This window comes from Microtus oregoni, unplaced genomic scaffold (genome assembly GCF_018167655.1).
Source record: "Microtus oregoni isolate MIOR12 unplaced genomic scaffold, Mior012 000035F_ref0000213, whole genome shotgun sequence".
In the NCBI taxonomy this organism is placed as follows: domain Eukaryota; kingdom Metazoa; phylum Chordata; class Mammalia; order Rodentia; family Cricetidae; genus Microtus; species Microtus oregoni.
The window spans coordinates 20,154,878-20,177,043 of record NW_024543094.1 but is presented as its reverse complement, the minus strand read 5'-3'; the positions used below and the strand labels follow the sequence as shown (position 1 = coordinate 20,177,043).

The following is a 22,166-nucleotide window of genomic DNA, read 5'->3' as shown; positions in this document are numbered from 1 at the left end:
AGCTGTAAGCATTGGTTTTCCCTCCCACAGGAAGCTGAGCTGGAACGCCTGGAACGAGAGTTTGCAATTCAGTCCCAGATCACGGAGGCTGCCCGCCGCCTCGCCAGTGACCCCAATGTCAGCAAAAAACTGAAGAAGCAAAGGAAAACCTCTTATCTGAATGCACTGAAGAAGCTGCAGGAGATTGAGAATGCAGTCAACGAGAACCGTATCAAGTCAGGGAAGAAACCCACCCAGAGGGCATCACTGGTCATAGACGGTCAGTGCCACCCACAAGCTCCTGCCCTGCTCCCCGACAACCAGGTCCTGTTAGGATTTAAACAGTCTCTTCCCCGAGTACCTTATCGTCCATCCATAAAAGGGAATGGGTAATCCTGACGCTCCATCCTAATAATCAATTGCATGTGGAGGCACAGATGAAAGAGACCATACATAGAACCTCAGTATCACTTGTGACACTTGCCCAGGCCCTGAAGGGATGGGCCATTTGCTCTAGGAACTAAGAAGTGCCCATCTTTTATATCTTATTCTGTCGTCCTTTGCCATGAAAATGGAACTTTCCACCACTTTCTAACAGGACCACAGTGAGTCAGCTCTTCTTTGTCATTGCCTCCTTTGGGGCCTCCTCAAAGGCATTTGAACTTCCCTGCTCTGTAGAAACATCTAGAAGACCCATCGGAGCTATGTCTGGGAAGAGCAGCCTGTGGGAGCCTGTCTTACCAGGTGACCTCAGGAGCCCATTCAGAGGTCGGCTGAGTGAAGGCTATTCTCTTAGGTCTGCGGCAGCACTGGCTCCTAAATCATTACTCATGCCAGCTCCTGATTCCTTCCATGTGAGCCTCCATCCATTTTTTTGTTAAGCTCAAGAATCTGCCTTCCCTGCATTGCTGCCACCATGGAGTAATGTTTTCATCACAGAGGCAGGCCCATCTGTGTTGGGAATGTGCAATCTCCTTAGATTCCTGGCAAACGTTTTATCTTAAGAGCAGAACGCTAAGCCCAGAATCCAAAGACTTTGGATGGACCTTTGCTGACATTTCCCAGGGAGTAGAGTCACTGCAGACAAACCTGCTTTCCTGAAGGTACCTCAGTTTCCCCAGTGGGAGGGAGATCATTTTACTGTTTCCCACTCAGGCGCGTTCCTCATTGAATGGTGACTGTGAAGATAATCGAGAGAGATGGAGTCTGTATTTAGCAAGCTTGTTTTCTCTGCTAATGACTTAAGTTCATTGAGAAACCATTTATTGCCATGTGAGCAAAACTAAGTGCCCTCCCCTAGTTTCAGATCTCTTGAATAACAGCTGCTGGTTTCTTTGGTTCAGCTGGTACTTGCCCCGAGTTTGCTCTAGGACAATGATGTGGCTTCACCAGGCCCCACCACCTATGACATGCTGAGCCACAGTATCTGGTGAACAAGGGCATAAGTACACAAAGACTAGGGCCCATTGCGTAGCTGGGTGGGAAGGGTGTGCTCATAACCCATAACCCACCACAGGGACTGTCAAGGGAAACACCCAATAGCATCTTTGTTTCTTGGCTTCTTTCCTTGCTGATGCAAAAAAAAAAAAAAAAAAAAAATGGGTGAGTGTTGCCAGGGCGGGGCGGGGGAGGAGGGCAGGCTGCTCTTTCCTACACACTGGCTTGGTTTCCAGAGTGTATTAACAATCCTGTGGACTTCCATTTTTTGTCTTCTAGATGGAAATATCGCCAGTGAAGACAGCTCCCTCTCCGATGCCCTTGTTCTTGAAGATGGTAGGTTTGTCCGTTCCCTGCTCTTAAAAGTGGAATCCAGGTTAAACCCAGATTTTTCTGTATGCAGCCTGGGAATGGCCTGATAGACAAGAAGAGGCAGGCAGAGACAGTGACTAAACTCTTTACAGGCTCTTCCCTTCCCCAGGAGTCACTGCTGGGCTCAGAGTGACAGCTACCTTGACACTTGTCATCCAGGTTTATCCAATCTGCAGTCTGTGGGCCACATGCAGCCCCTGTGTTCCAATAGCATAGAAAATACACATATGTGTGCTCTGATAACCAGTGGGCCATGGGTTGGACACTTCTGCAATGTATGGCCTAAGAGAATTTACTCTTGGTCCAATATGGCCCAGATAAGCCAGAAAGTTGGACACCCCGAGTGATATTCATGAAATGGTATTTTGTTTTTGTAATAACCAAAGAATTTTTTTTTTGACTGGCATGGTACCTTTAATCCTGTAACCCCGGCATGTGAGGGGTGGAAACAGAGGCAGGAGGATCAAAAGTTCAAGGCCAACCTGAGCAATATAGCAAGTTGACCTTGAGTCAAAAACAAACAAAGGTTTGGGAGTATAGTTCACTGTTAGAGTACTTACCTATATGCAAGGACCTGAGTTCTATCCTCAGGACTAAAAAAAAAAAAAAATGCACAAGAGTCTTCATCATGTGTATCTTCGTTTTGGCAGTGCTGACATACAAGGAAAGAGATAGACATTGATTTGTGCTACATAACAAAGATTGGGACCCACTGGGAGTCTGAGCTCCAGGAAGGAGTTGGCCTATCTGCTGTCTTCTCTGAGACAGAAATGGGAATGTCCCTTTTGTGACATGGGCAACCTTGGAAACTGTTGTTTTATATCCTGCTGGATTCTTAAATATGGCAACTACCAGGATATTTTCTTGGTCAGGTCTTAGGAAATCAGAGTTAAAAACCCCTCCTGCCCCCACAGCAGAAACAAGCATTCCAGACTTAGAACCATTTCCAAGCTATTCCTGCGGTTGTTAAACCAAAACATTGGGCAGTGAGGGCACTAATTATATGGAAATCTATTAACTGGTAGTTCATTTTTTTGCCCTCTAGGAAAACCTCAGGCAGCCAGTGGCAAGTGGCTATTGAGACAAAAAAACATAAAAGACCTACCCAAGTCACAGTAACAATAATTGCCACAGTAATAACCATCGGTCTGGATGTGGGGAAAGCCAGGGGAGCTACTTGCCCAGTTGTCTTGGCTTTGCTGTTAGAAACTGATGGTCAAATTTTACTGCTGCATTAGTGGATGGGGAAGACATGGTTTCCATGAGAACACAGAAGCCTGTTTGGAACATGAGACCCCTGGTCCTACCTCTGATCCCTAACACCCTAGTCTGCTGAGGAAGAAGCGAGCTGATGAAGTTCCATTGTGTTAGTAGTTTCCAGGCCTGTACTTAGTCATTAGCTGAGACATCATGATTACAGCTTTGCCCCCATGTCCTAGGCCCCTGACCTCCTGAGAACTGTAATTGCCTCCTCTTGTGTCCTGTGTTCCCAGTTCAGGCTCTGGCTCACTAGGGATTCCTCCTGTCTGACTTGAGGGGCAACGCCAGAGCCTTTGAATTATGGGGACTGAGGATTAGGCCATGAAAGAATCAAGAGTTGCAAATGGATATAGGCTCCTACGAATGATTGGTTGATTTCCCCTACCCCCCCACCCCCCACCCCCACCCCCGTGAGCATTCCCTTCTACTCCTGAAGCCACTGCACCTTGGGTTCCCATCATTGTCTCTTCATAAACCCTCCCTTGTCTCTCCTGTTGCTTTTCCCAGGGTAAAAATTGCCAGAACGATGGTTCTTAAACAGCATTTCCACCCTGACACATCTGTGTTTGAAGTTATCAAAGTTGTCTTGTAGCTTTTAGGCCAAATCTCAACTCCTTGTCTGGAATTCAAGGTCTCTCTCTATCTGGGCTCACTCAGAATTCCTCCCTCCTGGGCTCTGCCCTCTCCCCCAGCTGAGTGGCTCCTCCTGCTTATATCCCCTCCCCTCCCCTCCTTTCCCCGCCCCTCCCCTCCCCTCCACATTTCTACCCAGTTTCCTTCCTTCTCTGCCTGCCCAGAGCTCATTTCCTTCCAGGCACCTTTTGGTTGGGGATTGTTGTTTCTAATGGGACCAGGTCCTAGATAGCTCCGAATGACATTGAACTACTCACTGTGTAACTGAAGCTGGCCTTGAACTTCTGATTTGCCTACCTCTATCTACCAAGTGCTGGAATTACAGGCCAGAGTCACCATGCCTGGTGAGACGCCTCTTTCTTTGACTAAATGGCTTTGCTTCCTTTGGAAGTCATCCAGCATACAGATGTGCTGGGTTGCACCCCAGAGATGGCAGGGCTAGGGTGCTGTTGGGACTGAGAACTTTTCTCCCCAAACACCTTGATCAGCGCTGAGCTCAGTGGAGAGCACTTGCCTAGCACGGACAAGGCCCTGGGCTCCCTCCCGACATCACAGGACTAAATATGCCAGAAAAGATTGTAAAGAATTTAAGTAGCTTGTGGGGGGACCATGGCTGGGAGAGAACCAGTTTTGCCCACACTAAATTACACTTGACAGATACACTAAAAGTGATACTTACTGCCCTGTATTGACCAGTAGTTGAGGCAGGGTCAGCAGGGTCCTTGGGCATATTTTCATGTGTAGCTCCCAAGGCACAGATGTGGTGGGTTGGATTTGTGGGACCGGTGACACTGATCCTTCCCTCCTCTTCCTGTCTTGACAGAAGACTCTCAGGTTACCAGCACACTGTCCCCCCTACAGTCTCCGCACAAGGGACTTCCTCCTCGGCCACCATCATCGCACAACAGGCCCCCTCCCCCGCAGTCCCTGGAAGGGCTCAGGCAGATGCACTATCACCGCACTGACTACGACAAGTCACCCTTAAAGCCCAAAATGTGGAGCGAGTCCTCCTTAGATGAGCCTTATGAGAAGGTGAAGAAACGCTCCTCCCATGGTCATTCCAGGTGAGCTGGGTCGCAGCACCCAAGTGGGGTGTCTGGCAGAGTCCGAGGGTGGCCCTACACAATACCCACAGCGTCTATTCCCTTCCTTTGCTCACAAAGCCCTCTGCTGTCGGCCTCAGAGAAGTACAGATTTCTCATCCAAAGGGGAAAACCCAAAGGTTTGGCTCACAATCAACCTGTTGGCAGATGGCTTTAATGCCGTTAAATTCCACAGGAATTAATTAGGAAATTGTAGCCAGCAGTATTCCAGAATGGCAAAGGAGAGTCCCCTTTGCCAAAATCAGAGGATCCCCAAGGTGGTGCAGAACCTAAACCATCTACCAGCCGGTGGCTGGAGCCAAGCTGCAGTAATGAAAGGCCCACATTAGCAGCTCATTGCTAGGTTAATACCAGCACCGTAGAGATGACTACTTGGAAGCTGTTTTAGGTCTGCTTCTGCTGTCCTCATTTTCCTTAATTACACAGCCCCAAGAGGGTGCCCGAAAAGGAACAATGCCCTGGGCTGATTGCAGGGGTGGAGGGGACAAAGCCCCCTCCAGTGGGACAGTGAGAGCTGGCGTCCTGGGCAAGCCCTCCCTCCAGCTAGACCCATTGTCCCACGCTGGTTAGCCCCTGCCACTGGGGACAGTGCCACATTATATCAGCGTGACCAGCTTGGCTTTTCTCTGCTTACAGCAACCACAAGCGCTTCCCCAGCACAGGAAGCTGTACTGAGGCAGGAGTAAGCAGCTCCTTGCAAAACAGCCCCATCCGAGGCCTCCCGCACTGGAATTCCCAGTCTAGCATGCCGTCTACTCCAGACCTGCGCGTCCGGAGTCCCCACTACGTCCATTCCACAAGGTGAGTCTGCAGGGCCTTCAGACTACCCGCCTTTCTGGTCCAGACCTTTCAGCCCCAATAACAGGTAAGCTATTACAGACTGGATTCTGCCCGCTTTACCCTCGACACTCAATACAGATGCTGTTCCTATCTGGGGACTCGTGAAACCAGAGAATCCCAGTATCCTGGAGAGAACCAAACAAGGATCCTAGTAGGAGTGGAAGCAGAAAAACTAGTCCAGTTAATGTGGGAAGTGCAGCGGCCTTATACACCCCTGGCTAATCTTTGCTCCCCAGTCCTTATAGACCGTTCTCACAAGGCCTACGGTCTATTCTGGACTCTACATTTATAACGCTGAAAAGAATGAACAGAAAATGGGCTTCACTGAATCACATTCCTTTTCTAAGTAGTTGTAAAGCCAGATCATGGACGGCCACTGGTTAGGGCTGTGTACTTTTGCGTGTGGAGCCTAGAGTCCCTGTGAATTTGCATATGTAGTTCTAGCATTCAGTACCATTATTTATCTCATATTACTATTGGTGGCTAAGCAGAGCGGATCAGAGGCAAGGTCTTGGTACTACCAGTAGGCATTTGTATCCTTCCTGTTTAGGGTTCCATGTTCCACCAACCCTCAATCTTAGGATCCTTTTAGGGAACAGCCATTGGCATTCATTCCAGAGCAGTATTGGGTTCAGAGAGTGCCTGTTAGAGGTTTTATTGTTACTGATTTGGGTTTTTTGGGGGGGATGATGGGGGGGGGCTTGTTTGCTTTACCTACAATCAGCATTTTAAATGAGTTAACATACTACTTAGAACGTAGTAATTCTTAGGTTCCCTAAAAAGCAAAAGCCCTATTTTAGATTTTGGTCAACACCTTTTAGCAGAAACCCTGTGTAAATCCTAGATGTAAATCTACTTCCCTGGCTCTGGCCTCCAGGGACTCTTAGCTCCCTTTCTCACCTGGGACCTAAGGAAGTACCTGACTTTCCAGGATAACCATTGGCTAGAAGTCCCCCTAGGCTTTTACACTGCAGCCCTGTGGCTTTCACGGGACCTTTTGATCCAGAACCCCAAGACCAACCCTGAGGTCTCCCCACAGGTCGGTAGACATCAGTCCCACGAGACTGCACAGCCTGGCACTGCACTTTAGGCATCGGAGCTCCAGCTTGGAGTCCCAGGGCAAGCTCCTGGGCTCAGAGAATGACACCGGGAGCCCCGACTTCTACACTCCGAGGACTCGTAGCAGCAATGGCTCGGACCCCATGGATGACTGCTCGTCGTGCACCAGTCACTCGAGCTCAGAGCACTACTACCCGGCGCAGATGAACGCCAACTACTCAACGCTGGCTGAGGACTCGCCATCCAAGGCGCGCCAGCGCCAGCGGCAGAGGCAGCGGGCAGCAGGCTCCCTGGGCTCAGCGAGCTCCGGCAGCATGCCCAACCTGGCAGCACGCACCGGGGCTGCAGGCGCGGGTGGCGGCGTGTACCTGCACAGCCAGAGCCAGCCAAGCTCGCAGTATCGCATCAAGGAGTACCCGTTGTATATTGAGGGCAGTGCTACACCCGTGGTAGTACGCAGCCTGGAGAGTGACCAGGAGGGCCACTACAGTGTCAAGGCACAGTTCAAGACCTCTAATTCCTACACGGCTGGCGGCCTGTTCAAAGAGAGCTGGCGTGGGGGTGGCGATGAGGGTGATGCAGGCCGCCTTACACCATCGCGCTCCCAGATCCTGCGGACTCCTTCGTTGGGGAGGGAGGGCGCCCATGACAAAGGCTCTGGCCGTGCTGCAGTATCAGACGAGCTGCGCCAGTGGTACCAGCGTTCCACAGCCTCGCACAAGGAGCACAGCCGCTTGTCGCATACCAGCTCCACCTCCTCAGACAGCGGCTCTCAGTACAGCACCTCTTCCCAGAGCACCTTCGTGGCGCACAGCAGGGTCACCAGGATGCCCCAGATGTGCAAGGCCACATCAGGTGAGCAGAGTGGAGGGACTGCGATGACCTGGGTAGCCATCGCAGCCAAGAAAGGGAGTCATTTATTACGGAGGCCTTGCTGAGGAATGTGGGAAGCCTGTGGCTCGTACCCCAACACTAGTGTTTCCTCCTTCTTTATCTGGAGCACAAAAGGAGCTTTCCATTAGCCCTTCTAGTTAAGGACAGAAAGCCATGTGATGTCAGGTCTCAGGGTTTATCCTGCTAAAGGTGCACCTTTTTCCTGGTGAAGAAAAATTCTAGTAGGTTAGAGACCCAAGTTATAATCTTGCCAAGAACGGTTGGGATCTTGAAGCCCTGGGGAAAGAAGTGATGACTCTCTGAGCCTCACAGCTGCCCTGCATAAGTAGCCTGGCTGCTCCTGGCTTTGCTATTCCAGTGAGGTTATGATAGAATCACAAAGTAACTTCTTTTTCACAGAAAAATCACAACAGTGCTTTCAGTATCTTTGACACTTTCAGTATCCTTGATACTGTGTCACCGAGGTTTGAACCCACTGTGCAGTACCAAGTCCAGTAAAAGATGGGAGGACTGTCCTTTCTGTTAAGAAGTTTTTCTGTGAAATAACAATCTAATAACCCGCCTTAGCTGAGCACTTGTCTTTGCTACACTGGTGATGCTCATCTGTATACTCTTACCACTCAGACGGTGGTTAAAAAAAAAATACTCCAACCCTTGACTCTAGTAGGCAGGAAACGAGGGAGGACTTCCAGACAAAAATAGTAAGCAGTACAAGAATAAAACCAAGGATTGGGGACGAGTGTCACCTGGAAAGAAGAGGTACATTCTGTCTCCATATCCCCACCGTCTTTTGCCTTAGGGCACACACCACACAAACTCCAGAGACTAGGCTACAGATGAGCTAGCGGTCCTGGGACACCATGGACAACACCGAAACCTTCTTCCTCCTCTGCTTACTTACCTTCCCAGAAAGATTCTGGGAATGGATACACTCTGTGTGCCACCTGAAGGTCATGATCACGTCTGGTCCTCTTAGATCCCACGGTTAAGTACCAATGGCCAAAGGATATGAGGGTTTCATTCTCTCAAAACTGCTGTGCTTGTGTGGCTATGCTCTACTAAATGATAGCGGGCAGATATTATTACTAAGATTTTAGTAAGTTGTATCTGAGGTTGACAGACAGAAGAAAAGGATTCTAACTCCCTACCCCAACCAATGCAAACGATGCATTTAAGTAGGATTTACTTTGTGCTGAATTCTCCTAGCGAGATTTCTCTGTGTTCCTCCATCAGTAAACTCCTATGTTTAAGTGAGCTGTTAAAAGCTCTGTTCATTTGAAGGGTTACTGAAGGAGCGGCTGGTAAGTCTGAGACAGCAGAGGACTTTCCAGAGGCCCTTCCTACAGTAAAGCATGACCTCGCATAGGGACCACATCTAAAATGCCACGAGGCAGCCCTCCAAGCTCAGGTCTCCACCACAGAAATACAGGGGCTTCCCATTCTGTGCAGTTTAAGAAGCCATCCTGTGGCCTCAGTCAGAATGGAGAAACGTAGTTAGGAGAAAATGCAATTGGGGATACAAAGGTATTTCCCCACTGTGACTATGGCATGAGGTCACTGAGACCCTGCCTACAAGGTCATGTCTGGCAATGGTTGAAGGTCTGCCATTGTGTTATAAGCTCTTTTGTCTTACCTGTCTCTCCCTGCCTTTCCCTCACCAACTACATATAGCTGCCTTACCTCAAAGCCAGAGAAGCTCAACGCCATCAAGTGAAATTGGAGCCACCCCACCAAGTAGTCCCCACCACATCCTGACCTGGCAGACTGGGTGAGTTGTCCCTTGAAGCTGCTGACTTAGTTCTTCTGGGCTCTGAATTGTGTTAGCTAGGAAGAACACTGTCAGCATTGAGCTTGTAGTGCCGGAAGGCTGCACCGGTGACTACCATGGCGGCTCACACGTCCTTCTAAAAGAATCTCCTTGTGTGGCTGTCACCTTCTCTCCAGCTGGTCTACTGTCTTTGATGGGGATGAATTCTATGTGGTTCTATTTAAAATTCTATGTGGTTTTCTACTTAAAAGTAGGTTGTGATTCCTGGGATGTAGGAAGGCAAACAAAGAAGTGGATCCAATTCCAGAAAGCATTTGATTTGACTTGAAATGCCAAGCAAAACTGTCAGGGGTGGAGAGAGCACCCTGAGCTAGATATTCTACTTACTTCTCAGTGCGGTCACTGTCTTACTACTGGGATGCACCCCAAGAAAAGGCTTCTGCCTAGGTTAAGCAGTGTTCTTCATCAGCAAAGGGGATACCGTACCTTGAGACCTCTCAGTAGAGGCTGCGCACAGGGACTGAAGATTCAGCCCATGACCCTGTCATTTGTAGCTTTAAGTGTGGACTTAGGGCCAAAGCAGCTGACCAGTGAGGATGCCCTGCTCTGTCAGAAGCTCAAGCAGACACGAGTATCCTGCCTTGTTCTTATCACACGCTGTCACTTTCTACCCCACTCCTCTCTTCTGTTGCGGCCTCTTAGAAGTTAGTCTGTCAACACCTGTTGGTTACCGGAAATGGGCCCCTCCTCCAGCCCAATCCACAGCTTTTGTTTTGTTGGGCACTTGTCTGGGAAAATCTGACCGCCATAAACTGAATTAGAAGAAAGCCACAGCCCTGCAGTTGGTTCTACTGAGCGCCCAGGCTTCCCATGCTGGGCACCTTTACTCCCCACATTTATCTGCAGTGAGCTGACACCAGGCCTCTTCTGCAGCCTTCACTGTTGGTGAGGCCAGGACAGCTAACACTGAGTACTTACATGAACAGAGAGGCTACAGCTTTTTCAAACATAGATGAGTTTCATGGAATCCTTCTGCTCCCCTGGCAAGGGGAAGTATCTAGATCTTTTGGGTTCATCAGTGAGACAGAGAAAAATGTCAGACACCTTATGTTTTTCTGGTAGGTCCTCAAATGTGGACTGTAGACCAGCAGTTTGGGCTTCACCTGGGATCTTCTTGGGTCGACCCAAAACTGAATCAGAAGCTCTAGGGTGGGCCCACTGGGTGTACTTAAATAAGCCCTCAGGTCATTTGGGGTTCAATGATTGGACACCTACTGACCCATTTCATGTGGCCTCTTTTCAAATTAAGAAAACATATAGTCTACAACTATCCACTGTGTTTCTCATGTCCACTCCTCTGTTTTTATTACAAATCACTGAGACACTTGTTCATACCGTCCTCTACAACCGTAGCCTCTAAATCCAGACAGCTTCTTGGCTCAGGGTCGAAGAGTCCCCCAGGACTAACTCCCGTAGCCTCTAAATCCAGACAGCTTCTTGGCTCAGGGTCGAAGAGTCCCCCAGGACTAACTCATACAAGAGTGACGCCTCTGTGTGCCTTTAGTGGTTAAACCACACCATCCAAATAGGAACCTTGGAATCCTCTGGGGACCCTCTCCAGTTCCTGGGTCATGCCCAGTTTTATCTGATTCAGCTATATGACTGCATCACCTGACTAATAATAGGCTCTGAGTTACAAGCATCCGTCCCACGCCCACTCACTCAAGTGAGCCCTTGGACTTGCCTTCTTTGTCACATGTAGCCAGTAAGGGCACAAGACAAACTGGAAACACAAAGATACTGTTCTTGAAGTCCGGTGTTTTGCCAGATTGTGAATTATTCACGAATAATGTGATAAGAAAACGAGATGATGGGTAAAAATTGCCACCGCTTGCCTTCCTAACATGCCTAATGAGGTCTTGTCGCTCAGCGATGGAGACTCAAGGTTGTGTGACTCTTCCAGTGCCGGACTCATGGGCATATGGTCATTGGGTCTCTCCAGTGTGTTAATAAGCTACTAATCATGTGTACCAGTTCTTCTATGTAACATCAACTCTCTTCTCTTCCTCCTTCCGCTTTCCTTTGTTCAGAGAAGCAACAGAAAACTCTCCCATCATGGATGGGTCTGAGTCTCCAACTCACCAAAGTACTGATGAATAGAGGTATTGTAAGGGAACGTTTTGTTCTTACTGCCCACGAGTGTATGATCCAGATGTCCTGCATATGTGCGGCTTCTGCCCATGTCAGAGTTTCCAGTAGGAAATGTCTGGATGGTGTGGAAGCTATTATTTTTATGTTTTATTTCTAGATACATGTGGAGCTATATGTTTGGATGTGTGTTTTTACATCAGATGTAGGATGGTCCCCATTCTTCCCACAAGTACTCCCCCCATAGTATATTTAGACTTTCTAGGCTTTAAATACAAAAAAAGTAGAGGTTTGTTGTTTACCAGGTTTGTAAGTCGTAGCCATAAAAACAGCACCACTACTGTTTAAAATACCCAAACTAGGGGGCTGGAGAGATGGCTCAGTGGTTAAAAGCAGTGTCTGCTCTTCCAGAGGTCCTGAGTTCAATTCCCGGCAACCACATGGTGGCTCACAACCATCTGTAATGAGGTCTGGTGCCCTCTTCTGGCCTGCAGACGTACACACAGACAGAATATTGTATGCATAATAAATAAATAAATATTAAAAAAAATACCCAAACTACTGTAACTGCATCCTACCACTTTTCAGTGACTGTTGTATGTTGCAACAAATATCTTAGAGTCCTGTTTTTCAAAATGTGGTTTGTAAGTCACCACTACCAGCTGGGAGCTCTGAAGGACTCCCAGACACCACCACGGCTGCTGTACCGCTGAAATCCGTAAGGCTCTATTATCACAAGCACAAGGCAGTGGGTCCTGAAAGTCTAAGTAACTAACCCTGCAGCACTGAAACTAAAAAGCACACCGGGAACACCACAATGATAAGGGTGCATGCAGAAGTAGGGGAAAGTCCCAGCAAAACAAAACAGAGACAAAACTGAGCCCTGAGGAAGAAATGCCACATGAAAGTACTGAGTGCTCTACAAATTAAAATGCTGAAAAGATTCAGACAAGAGATGCCTTTTCGTTCTCACACTCGCTTCGTGAGCCTGGCTTTAAAGAACTGCAGCGGAGTGGGGAGGTAGAGAGAAGCCAAGATAAAAAGCCACGGGTGTGGATTCAGGCAGGGCTCTTGTGCCGGGGGTGGGGGTGGGTGTTTGATACAGTAGAGGAGTGCAGAGCAGGGATTGAGCTTGGAATGTAGGCTAGGACAAGACCAGGAACAATTTGTACAGTTGGCCAATTGTGGATGAGGAAAGCAGGGGAGAAGAGGGACAGCTCATGCTCTGGTGACAGTGAAGGGACTGAAATGACGTCACCAGAACACTTGAATTCGAGTCACTCTTCCCCTCCAATAAGAAGGGACTAAGCTGTGCTGAGTGATGGATGGCAGCGGGTGGCAGCGGAGTCCTGAGACGCGCACTTAAAAAGCTCCCATGAGAATGTGGTCGAGTCATTTCAAAATGGGTAGCAGCTCACACCCAGCCAGCAGAGCCATGCTGACAGAGGTCTCATCACCCTGGCTTTATGGCCACCGACCTACGGCACTATTCACCAATCCCTCAGTGTCCAGCCAGTTGGCTCGGTGACTTAAATCCCACTTCTCAAGTCTCAGTGGGAATGGAGATAAGGCATCATTCAGTATTTAGTGATTACTCACTTTTTTAAAAAGTGGATTTAACCCCAGACTCAAACACGTTCTATGACATTGAGCTGTGTGAGAGAGAAATGGTGTTGTTTCCAGCATGTATTCTGTAAGGCGTGACTAGGTGATACCGTGTGAGATATCCCAGGTGAAACAAAGCAATGCATGACTTCGCAGAGCCTGTGGTGTGTGCTCAGTGTTCACTGTTTCACTTCCTCGGAGCCCGTCCCAGGTGTCCCTTCAGAAACACTTGTGTGACTCCTGTATCCAACACTGCAGTCAGGAAAATGAAGTCCCTAGTAGGCCCACATCGCGATTTTATCAGAAACAAACTTCTAGAAGAATCTAGGAAGCTGTGCCAGTATTCGCTGCATAGGAAAGGGGGACCAACTCGATAAGCTTAAGCAGATGAGCATGTGCAAGCAGTTAAGCTGGGTAGAGCTCACTAGTGCTTCCAGCCACGGGGAGGAAATAAATACCCTCGTTCTCTCAAAGCTACTTAGCCATCTCTGAGCCAGTGAGTGTGGCTGGAGAAGGGCGGTCCTACGTCACGTGTCCCCTCTGGCAGGTGCAAGGGCACCCTGGAGCACTCCGTGCTTCCAACCGCCTTTTCCCATTAAAAATTCTTGGTTCCTTTGACACAGTTTACAAAAGCCAGTTTTGCAGTGAGGAGCCAATGTTTGCAGCATGAGTATAAAGTCATCCACTTGTTTACCCCCAAATACAGATACACACAAAGACCCCCAATGACCAGTGCCATAACTAAGGCCTTGCCTTTGCTTCTAACGCTGTATTTAATCAGAATTAACCTCATGCATTTCCAGGGCTCCGAGTGCAGGGCTGTCACAGATGCCTTGGGGTTTTTCTAGCTTTCATGGACTTTGCTAGGTCAGATGAGGGATATTTACCAAGTATTAATCCTCAGTGTATTCCTGGAGAAGTGAGCAAATGAGACAGTAGTGAGGGTGGCTGGTGGTCTTCAGGTTAGTTGACTTGGGAGGCTTTGAGATGCTCTTTAGAATGGCTCAGCATCTCTTCTGGTGCCAGGCATGGGAACTAAAGGCAGTTTAGAAGGAGCTGGAATCTCTTTGAGTGAGTAGGGCTGCAGCCGCTCCTCTGTGTGAGCTACTGTTGATACCTAGGAATCGCTCCCATTTAATCTACTAACAATACTTACCAAAGAACTTTCTCTTTTCTCCTATGTACATTTTTCTATGTAGAGGGAAATTTATCTTGACTTTTTACTATTTTTGGTGCTGAGCATCAAGGGCAGGACTGCTACATGCTAAACACACTGTCTACCACTGAGCTACAGGCCCAGTCCCTGTATGATTTTAAAAATCCATTCATAAAAATCACATTATTGATTTAAAAAGCATAGCTGGGTGGTGGTGGCACATGCCTTTAATCCTAGCAGAGGCAGAGGTAGGAGGATCTCTGTGAATTCAAGGCCAGGCTGGTCTATCTACAAGAGCTAGTTCCAGTACAGCCAGGACTACAGAGAGAAACCCTGTGTCAAAGAACCAATAAATAATATTTTTTTTAAAAGGCACATTTTGAATGTTGTTCCAGGACAGTGATAAATTTACCTCCAAAGTGCAGACCCTTGGGTCCGATGTAAGGCAAGCCGCTGACTGTCACATAGGAAATCATCCTGAGGAATAATATAGTCCCAGGGGCTCCTCAGCCCTGGCTGCACCTGATAATCATGTATGGGACTCTGAAAGGTCCCCACAGTTGTGAGCTCCCCAGGCCAGCAGCAGCACAGCCAGACTCGGGCCTGCCCCTCCGCCAGCACCCTGAACGTGGCCCGTCTGTGCTGCTCTCCCCTCTAACTCACCATCTCTTCTTGGGCCCACAGGAGCTACAGTGATAGCTGCTTCCTGGATTCCTCCCTCTATCCAGAGCTAGCTGATGTCCAATGGTACGGGCAGGAAAAAGCCAAGCCCGGGACCCTCGTGTGAGCCAGCCCGGCCTGTTCTGACCGCCGCACGCCATTCCGAGTCACCTCACTGCCTCTCAGTTGCCTTACCCAGACACACTGTCACCTGCACCAGCTTCGGCCCTTGGCACTTGTTTCTCCTGTCTCCACATCCCCTTCACCCTCAAAAACCTGACTGAGGAGACATTCTGGAAAGTTCCGATCCCACTGTGTGTCCCCTGGCTCTCTTACCCAGAGAGCCAGACAGCAATCCTCAATGGCACCTTGGTGGTTTCCCCCTGCCATGACAGCCCAGGCCAGGAACTGTCAGGGAAGCCGACATATGCAATTCCTGTGGAAGAGAAGCGTTGGTAGAGAAGAGAAAAAAGAAAGACCTGTCTGTGCAGAGACTGTATCGCTGCATCAGCTGCCACCACAGAGAAGAGAGGCTGCCTCGTGGGGACATTCAGTTTACACCTGAGATAGTCTCTGTTCTGTAGTGAGACAGCCTGCAAAAGAACCTAAGGAGGACCAGCGCTTCAGAGACGCGTCGGAGGATCACGAGCGGGTCTATGCTGCCAAAGATTAGACACATTCAACAATAAACAGATAGGAGGGGCCAAGAGGAACACACCTTCTCTGCAGTGAAACTCCTCAGTTCCAAACTGCTTCTATGCAGCACAAGTGAGTCAACCATTTGTAAATCGTGTCCCGTCGTGAGCCATCTGCTGTCCCGCCCACTTCTCCCGACCCCCGAGAGCCTGGAAATGAACCCAACGGGACAGTGAAGATGGAGGAGACTTGGCTGGCCTGGCAGACGCAGAATCTGTCTGGGCGTGAAGGGAAACAGACTGGAAGGAGCGCCCTACGAAGGGGCCTCAGCCTGCACCTCCCAAGCTGCTTTCCTTTTCGGATTGGTCGGAAGCTAAAGGTGATCATTGCCAAAAGCAGGTCTCACTCGTTAAAACAGCCAGTAAAAGTGTAACCTTTCTTTTTTGTACAAGGCGTTTCATTTTCTTTTTTATGGGAAACCAAGGGAAAAAGCACATTGCGGTCTATCCAAGTGTTTTACTGTTGTGGCTCATTTTGTTTGTTAGCACTTGTGTGACAAAGAACTCAGATGGACCTCTCCTGTGTGTCACTTAGTAAGAACCCAAGTACGCCCTTAGGTAGGAAGAATTTTATGTGTCTACCAGCCGGCAGGCAGAGCAGAGTTGAAGCAACTCAGCTCCTAAAGGGCCCATTCACCTCCAGCAGTATCCATGACTTTGATTTACCACCTCTGTCCACAGATACCAAGAGGAGAAAAGAAGGCAAAAAAAAAAAAAAAAAAAAAAGCATGCGTGCAAGCTGCTCGTTTACATGTGTTTTGAGCTATGCTTAACACACAACCAAAAGCCATCGATCTTCAAAGGCCTCGAAATTTTATAATGATGAACCAGTGAACAGTCTTAGCCGGGTTACTCAAGATGAAACCAGAGTTTTCATGGAGGTAGTACATGTGAATGTAAGCGGGGCTTGCGGGGTCGCCTTTGTGATGACTTCCTGTGGGAAAGCAGATCTAAAGTTAGCTGTGGCATCAAAAGAAAGACTTTTGTTCATGTAAGTGAATCCGAGAACAACAGTAGACTCCACCAGCCCAGGAGGGGAAGGACCAACCCTGTGGCTCACTCTGCCGTGGCTTGGAAAGTTCTGGAAGTCAAGTGGGAGCGTTTCCACAGTCAGAGGCATTCATACCATGCGGTCTGAGGCCCATTCAAGGCCAGGTACCCCAGCGCTGGGCACGGCTGGCTTGATGATCCCAGCTTTCAGAAACAGCACTCTTCCGGACACTTGTAGGCGTAACCCTGTAGGATTGGTAGGAACTGATAATGGTACAAATGAACCCAGGGCTTGACGGAGATGGGGGCTACCTTTTTTTGTTCCTAGTATGATGGTCAGAGCTACAAAAGGCAGGTTTATTTGGGGATTTTTTTCCCCCTTCCTTCCCTAATAGGAAATATGATACATTGGGTCAATTTTTTTTACTTCCAAAAAGAGATGCCTGAATAATTAGATTGAACTATGGTGCAGCAGGAAAAGTCCAAAGGGAAACAAAGAATAAGACAAGGTTACATGGTTACAGGTTATAACATAGACAGCAGTTTGAAAATCAGTTCTGAATTCGGTTGGATCAACGAGAGAGGCAGAAAGAATCTAAAATGTAATACATTTGGGGAGCAGAGAGGAATTGTATGGGAGCTGTGAACACCATCAGGAGAGTCTGGTAGTAAGGACCGAGATTAAGTAAAACAGGTTTTACTGTTTAGCTGTGTTCAGTTAATACAATGTACATAATAAGCTTAAGTCCTTTGAGACGGACATACATGGTCAGTGTGGTGGGGAACACTCTGGGTGTTGTATTCAAGCACCTGCAGATGCTTTACAGATCCTATTTCTTTAAAGGAAGATGAGATATGAAGCCCCCAGTCTGGTCTAACGCCCCTACTGGATTCTTTGGGTACATGTAAGAAATTGCCTGTTTCAGCCAGAAGACTCTGTTGTGAGCCAGGTTGTTTATTTTGTTATATGCAGGTGAGTGTTGAAACTGTTAAAAGCCCAATTTGTTTTCATTCAGTATTAGTTTAGTTCTAAATATAGCAAACCTCATCCAGGTGCTATCAGATGACCAATTACTGCTTAGTTAACTAGGTGTAAAGTCAATCGTTTATTACAAGTTGTGTAAAATGGACTCTAGTTTAATAACAGGGAAAGATTAGGTCGCTCCTGAGACTGACTGTAGAGCATGTAAAATGATTTTACTGGATTCTGTTCAACGGTAATCAATGAAAAAGATGTATGTTGTAGACAAAGTTGCAGAATTAAAAGAGAAATCTGCTTTTAATTTATTCTTTTTGTATTAAGGATTTGTATAGTACCTTTACATTTTGCAGAACAGTGTTGTCAACACTTATTAAAGCATTTTCAAAATGAAAACACCCCAGCTGCCTCTTGGACACTGTTTGTTTCTAAATGACAAATGTGTAGCCATGCTCCAGAATCTGTGTCAGGTGCACTGGGCTCTTTTTCAAAAACAAACATCATCAGTCTACTCATGGTATTCCCCAAATATATGTGTGTGGGGTGTATGTGATACCCACTACCCCCACCCCAACACACAGACTCACTCTACAGTCCCTGCCAGCCTGGAACTTACTATATAGCCCAGGGTGGCTTTAAATTCACACCCATTTTGCCTGCAGCTTGAGTGCTGTTATGCAGGGTATTGTTGGCTTCCAGAAAGAAAGGCAAGCTTGCTGAGTTGGTAGAGGCTAGTTTTCTCTTAAATTATCTTCCTCTAAATCATAGCACTGAAGCAACAGCCTACTGCATTTACAGAAGTCCCCCAATTAAGGCATACGGCTACTGTCTTGCTTCAGCAGACTGCTACAACTGTATCCCTGACCCTGACCTCACAGACATCTCTTTCCTAGCAGGAAACTAGAAGTCTAGCCTCCAGGAACACCCTGGATGGAAAGCCCTTCCTGATCACTAGAGTAAGGCTAAAGCTTGCCAGCAAGAGTAACAATGCACTAGACGCTGGCCCTGTCTGAAAGCGAACTAAAGGGACAGTGTTGACAACTCCCTCAACTCTGGAACTGCCTCGGAGGCTTCTTAGGAAAAGTATCAGAACATCCCAAAATAATCTACACTTGAAAAAAAAAGGCCTCTTGTTATCCATAAAGATGTCAGAAATGAGCCTATGCCCTAAGCTCCATCACATGAAAACAACTGAAACCCAGGAAGATGGCACCGTCTCATGCTTCATGTTCCTTTTACGTGTGCGCGTGCACACAATCACTCTTCCTCTCTCCTTGCATAATGTCAACAAGATAATTCAGGTTTCTATTTTGAACACAAACACCCTAATCCTGTAGAAAATACTAAAAATATCCAGTCCTTGCCATCCCAGAATATATATTTAAAAAAACACTTACACGAAACTATCCAAAGAGGAGTGTGCAAGACCCACTTGAGGACTGGTGAGCGACAGTGGCCTCCATCAAGGCATTGCAGACTGGCACAGAACCCGTGTCCTCTAAAGTTTAGGTGCTCGTGGATAAGGCCAAGTAGCACCGGATGGGTATCTCAAGAACAAGGGACTTCCACCAGCATGAAGCCAGGAGGAGACTAAGCCAATTCCCAAAGAATTGACACACTAGACAGAAGCTCTCATTCAGACCTTGTTCAAGGAGTTGGCCTCTGAGTGCAGGAAAAGGTGGAAGAGGTACTGAGGTATATAACCTGCCTGGTTTACACAAAGCCAAGCTCCCAGCAGAGTCACTACTCAGGCAAGATCAGAAAGGTCTACACTGTAATACTGTTGACAGGTTCAATAAGGACTAGAGGTGCACAAACAACACACACACACACCTGAGGTGACGTCTCATGATGCCAAATGCATAGTTAATTCTCTTTTGTCATTGTATGCAACTTACCAGCAGGCGCTAAATGTAGACAGTGTTCCTTGCTTGACTTGCTTGGTCCTTCATGCTGACCACATTCTCCTTATCTTCACCTCCCTAACCTTGAAGTGTCCCACAGCTCTGTTCTTGGACTCCCTTACTCCTGACAATTACTTTTTGGGGGGCTTCCTGTATTTTCTCATCATTATTACAAAATATCTGAGAGAAACAATCTGAGGGAAGAAGGCTTTATTTGCCTCAGTTTTCGAGACTTCAGTCCCTCATCGCAGGTTAGGTGTGGTGGCAAGTCCTTGTGAGCAAAGGCATCTCGCTTCTTGGCTGACCAGGACATAAAAGGCAATACTGGAACAAGAGGCAGATCTAAACATCAAAGACCACCTCTAGTGAGCTACATATACCACCAAGGCTCCACATCCCAAAAGCTCCACGACCTCCCAACAGAGCACAACTGTCTGGGGACCAAGCATCCAGACACAAGCCTGCTGGGAACACTTCAGATTCAAACTGTTAACACTCACATCTGACCTCATGGTTGCTATGCCGACGACACTAGTCTTCTCCACCCATCCTGGACCTCTTCCCTCAATCTGTGCCTCCTACTGCCGCCTCAGCAGCTAGGTGTTTAACGTGATGATGTACAGCACTGGACTCTTGCCCGTCCCCTCCAAATGTGCTCCACCAAAGGCCTTCCTTCTCGACTTAGAGCAGATCCATCCTCCCAGCAGTCATCCCTGACTGTTCTTTTTTCTTCCCACACCTGCACTAAACAAAACAGATATGAATGCTCATCCTGGGAGATTTATATTTCATTGTGGGAGATGGGGAGAAAATACAAACTCATTCATTTACCAGAGAGTGACAGGAAAACAGGGACAAAGATTCAGCCAGGACAAAAAGGGCAGCACCATTTCCTCCAGGTCTGGTGAGAAGAAATTCCGGGAAGCTTGCAGATACTGTTCTTAAGATTGCTTCCAAATTCAACTGGTGTGAGAAAAAGGTGAGGCCACCTCACAGTGAGACCGGCAAAAGGGAGTCAGGATACAGTGATCTCAAAAGCACTTGAGGAAACCTGTGAGCCCCAGAATCAGAGAGATTTGGCTCAAAGGATAGGAGACCCTCTTCTGCCTCCACAAATGTGCAAGGGTGTGCATTTTCCCACACACGTGCGCTTATACTCAGACACATACAAATAAACCAATAACAAAACACTAGAATTTTACAGCAAGTACAAACATTCCCAGTTCCCTCTTCTTTCAAATTCTATGCTTGTAGGAATGCCACTATAATGATACTACTAAACAAGAGAAAAAAAGTGACATTAAACTGATGTACTGGGCTGGAGATGGCTCAGTGACTAAAAGCACTTGCTGCTCTTGCACGGGGCCCAGATTCAGTTCCCGGCACCTATACAGCAGCTCATACCATCTGTAACTCCACTTCTATGGGAGCAGACACCGTTCTGACTTCCAGAGGCGCTACCCAAGTGTGGCATGCCTGTATATGTGCTAGCAAAATAGGAACATAAAACTAAATCTTTCATAAATGTTTAAAAAAATGATATGTGACTTGATTTTTATGGGATCTATCACATAAAGATAGCTGGAAAGGTTATAGCAATATCCAAGCTGGTCGTCACAAGATTAGGTCTCTTCCATTAACCATTATTTAGCATAACAGTCAGTCTGGGAGACATACAATACCCATGTCTAAAAGAATGTATACAGAAAAAAATGCAAGAAAATGGACAGAGCTCAACAGTTAACAACAGACATGAAGTCAGTCTTGATTAGGGTCGTCATAAAGGGCTTTGAAGCTGGGTTGGTCATCAGGCAAACACGAGTTAAATTCACAGTAGAACACTAAGTTAAAATGAAGGTGACAGAAGACACTTCAGATGTGATGAGATGTAGAGAAACCAAACTCTCAAATCCCCAAAGCAGGCATGTGCATTAGAATAAGCTCCATGGGACTCCTTGAAAGGTCTCCTGGACCTGAATGTTTAAGTACCTTACATTCACCTTGGTATAGTCTCTACAGAAATTTATATTCAACAAGAAATGCATGCAAAGAGTTCATGCAAAGTGGAACAACTCCCACAAATCACAACTACATCAAAGAGTAAATACTAGAAACCTAAACTTCCACTGAACAAGTCAAACGTAGGAAGTCAATCAAAGGATACGATCTCCAAATTGGGAAAACACATAAACACAAAACCAAGCAAATCTAGCTTAGCTGAGACTTACTTAACAAAGTATTCAACACTTTCTATCTGCTAAGTTTCATGCCAACCGTAAGAGTCAAGTGTTATCTGTGCATTAAAGAGGACTAAACTCTTGTTCTACATCACCAAACAAGCGGTTCCCTCCTTAGTCAGCGGGTGATTCCTTGTATCAGTAGCGTTCACAATGTATTAGTAAGCCGTCAACTGAGAGCCCACAACCAGAACATGTTTTTAAAGAAACACAAGGGCTGAAGATGCTCAGTTGGCAAAAGCACCCGATATACAATCATGAGGACCCAAGTCTGAATCCCTAATATCCACACAGAAGCTGGACACACACACAGGAATGAACCTGGAACTACAGAGCTCCTACAAAAGGATGGGAGCTGGAGAAGAACCCCAGAACCTGTGTGCCAGCTAGCCCAGAGCATGTAGAGGCAAACATGAGATCTAACTGTCTCAAACAAAGTAGAAGATG

General features: G+C 47.4%; 1 protein-coding gene across 4 annotated transcripts in view; it reads left to right on the top strand.

Annotated features, from left to right (window-relative positions):
* The window catches only part of Frmd4a (FERM domain containing 4A), a 582,923-nt gene extending 564,955 nt beyond the window's left edge, over positions 1-17,968 (top strand). For 3 of the 4 annotated variants that reach the window (XM_041630653.1, XM_041630652.1, XM_041630656.1), the window contains 7 exons: positions 31-259; positions 1,696-1,752; positions 4,505-4,745; positions 5,421-5,585; positions 6,664-7,538; positions 9,249-9,345; positions 14,939-17,968. In XM_041630653.1, coding sequence (XP_041486587.1) covers positions 31-259; positions 1,696-1,752; positions 4,505-4,745; positions 5,421-5,585; positions 6,664-7,538; positions 9,249-9,345; positions 14,939-15,041 — 1,767 coding nt within the window. In that variant the 3' untranslated portion in view covers positions 15,042-17,968. Of the gene's footprint in view, positions 1-30; positions 260-1,695; positions 1,753-4,504; positions 4,746-5,420; positions 5,586-6,663; positions 7,539-9,248; positions 9,346-11,435; positions 11,508-14,938 lie in introns of all 4 variants that reach the window. The other variant, XM_041630654.1, reaches the window with a different exon arrangement.
* The last annotated feature ends 4,198 nt before the right edge of the window (positions 17,969-22,166 follow it).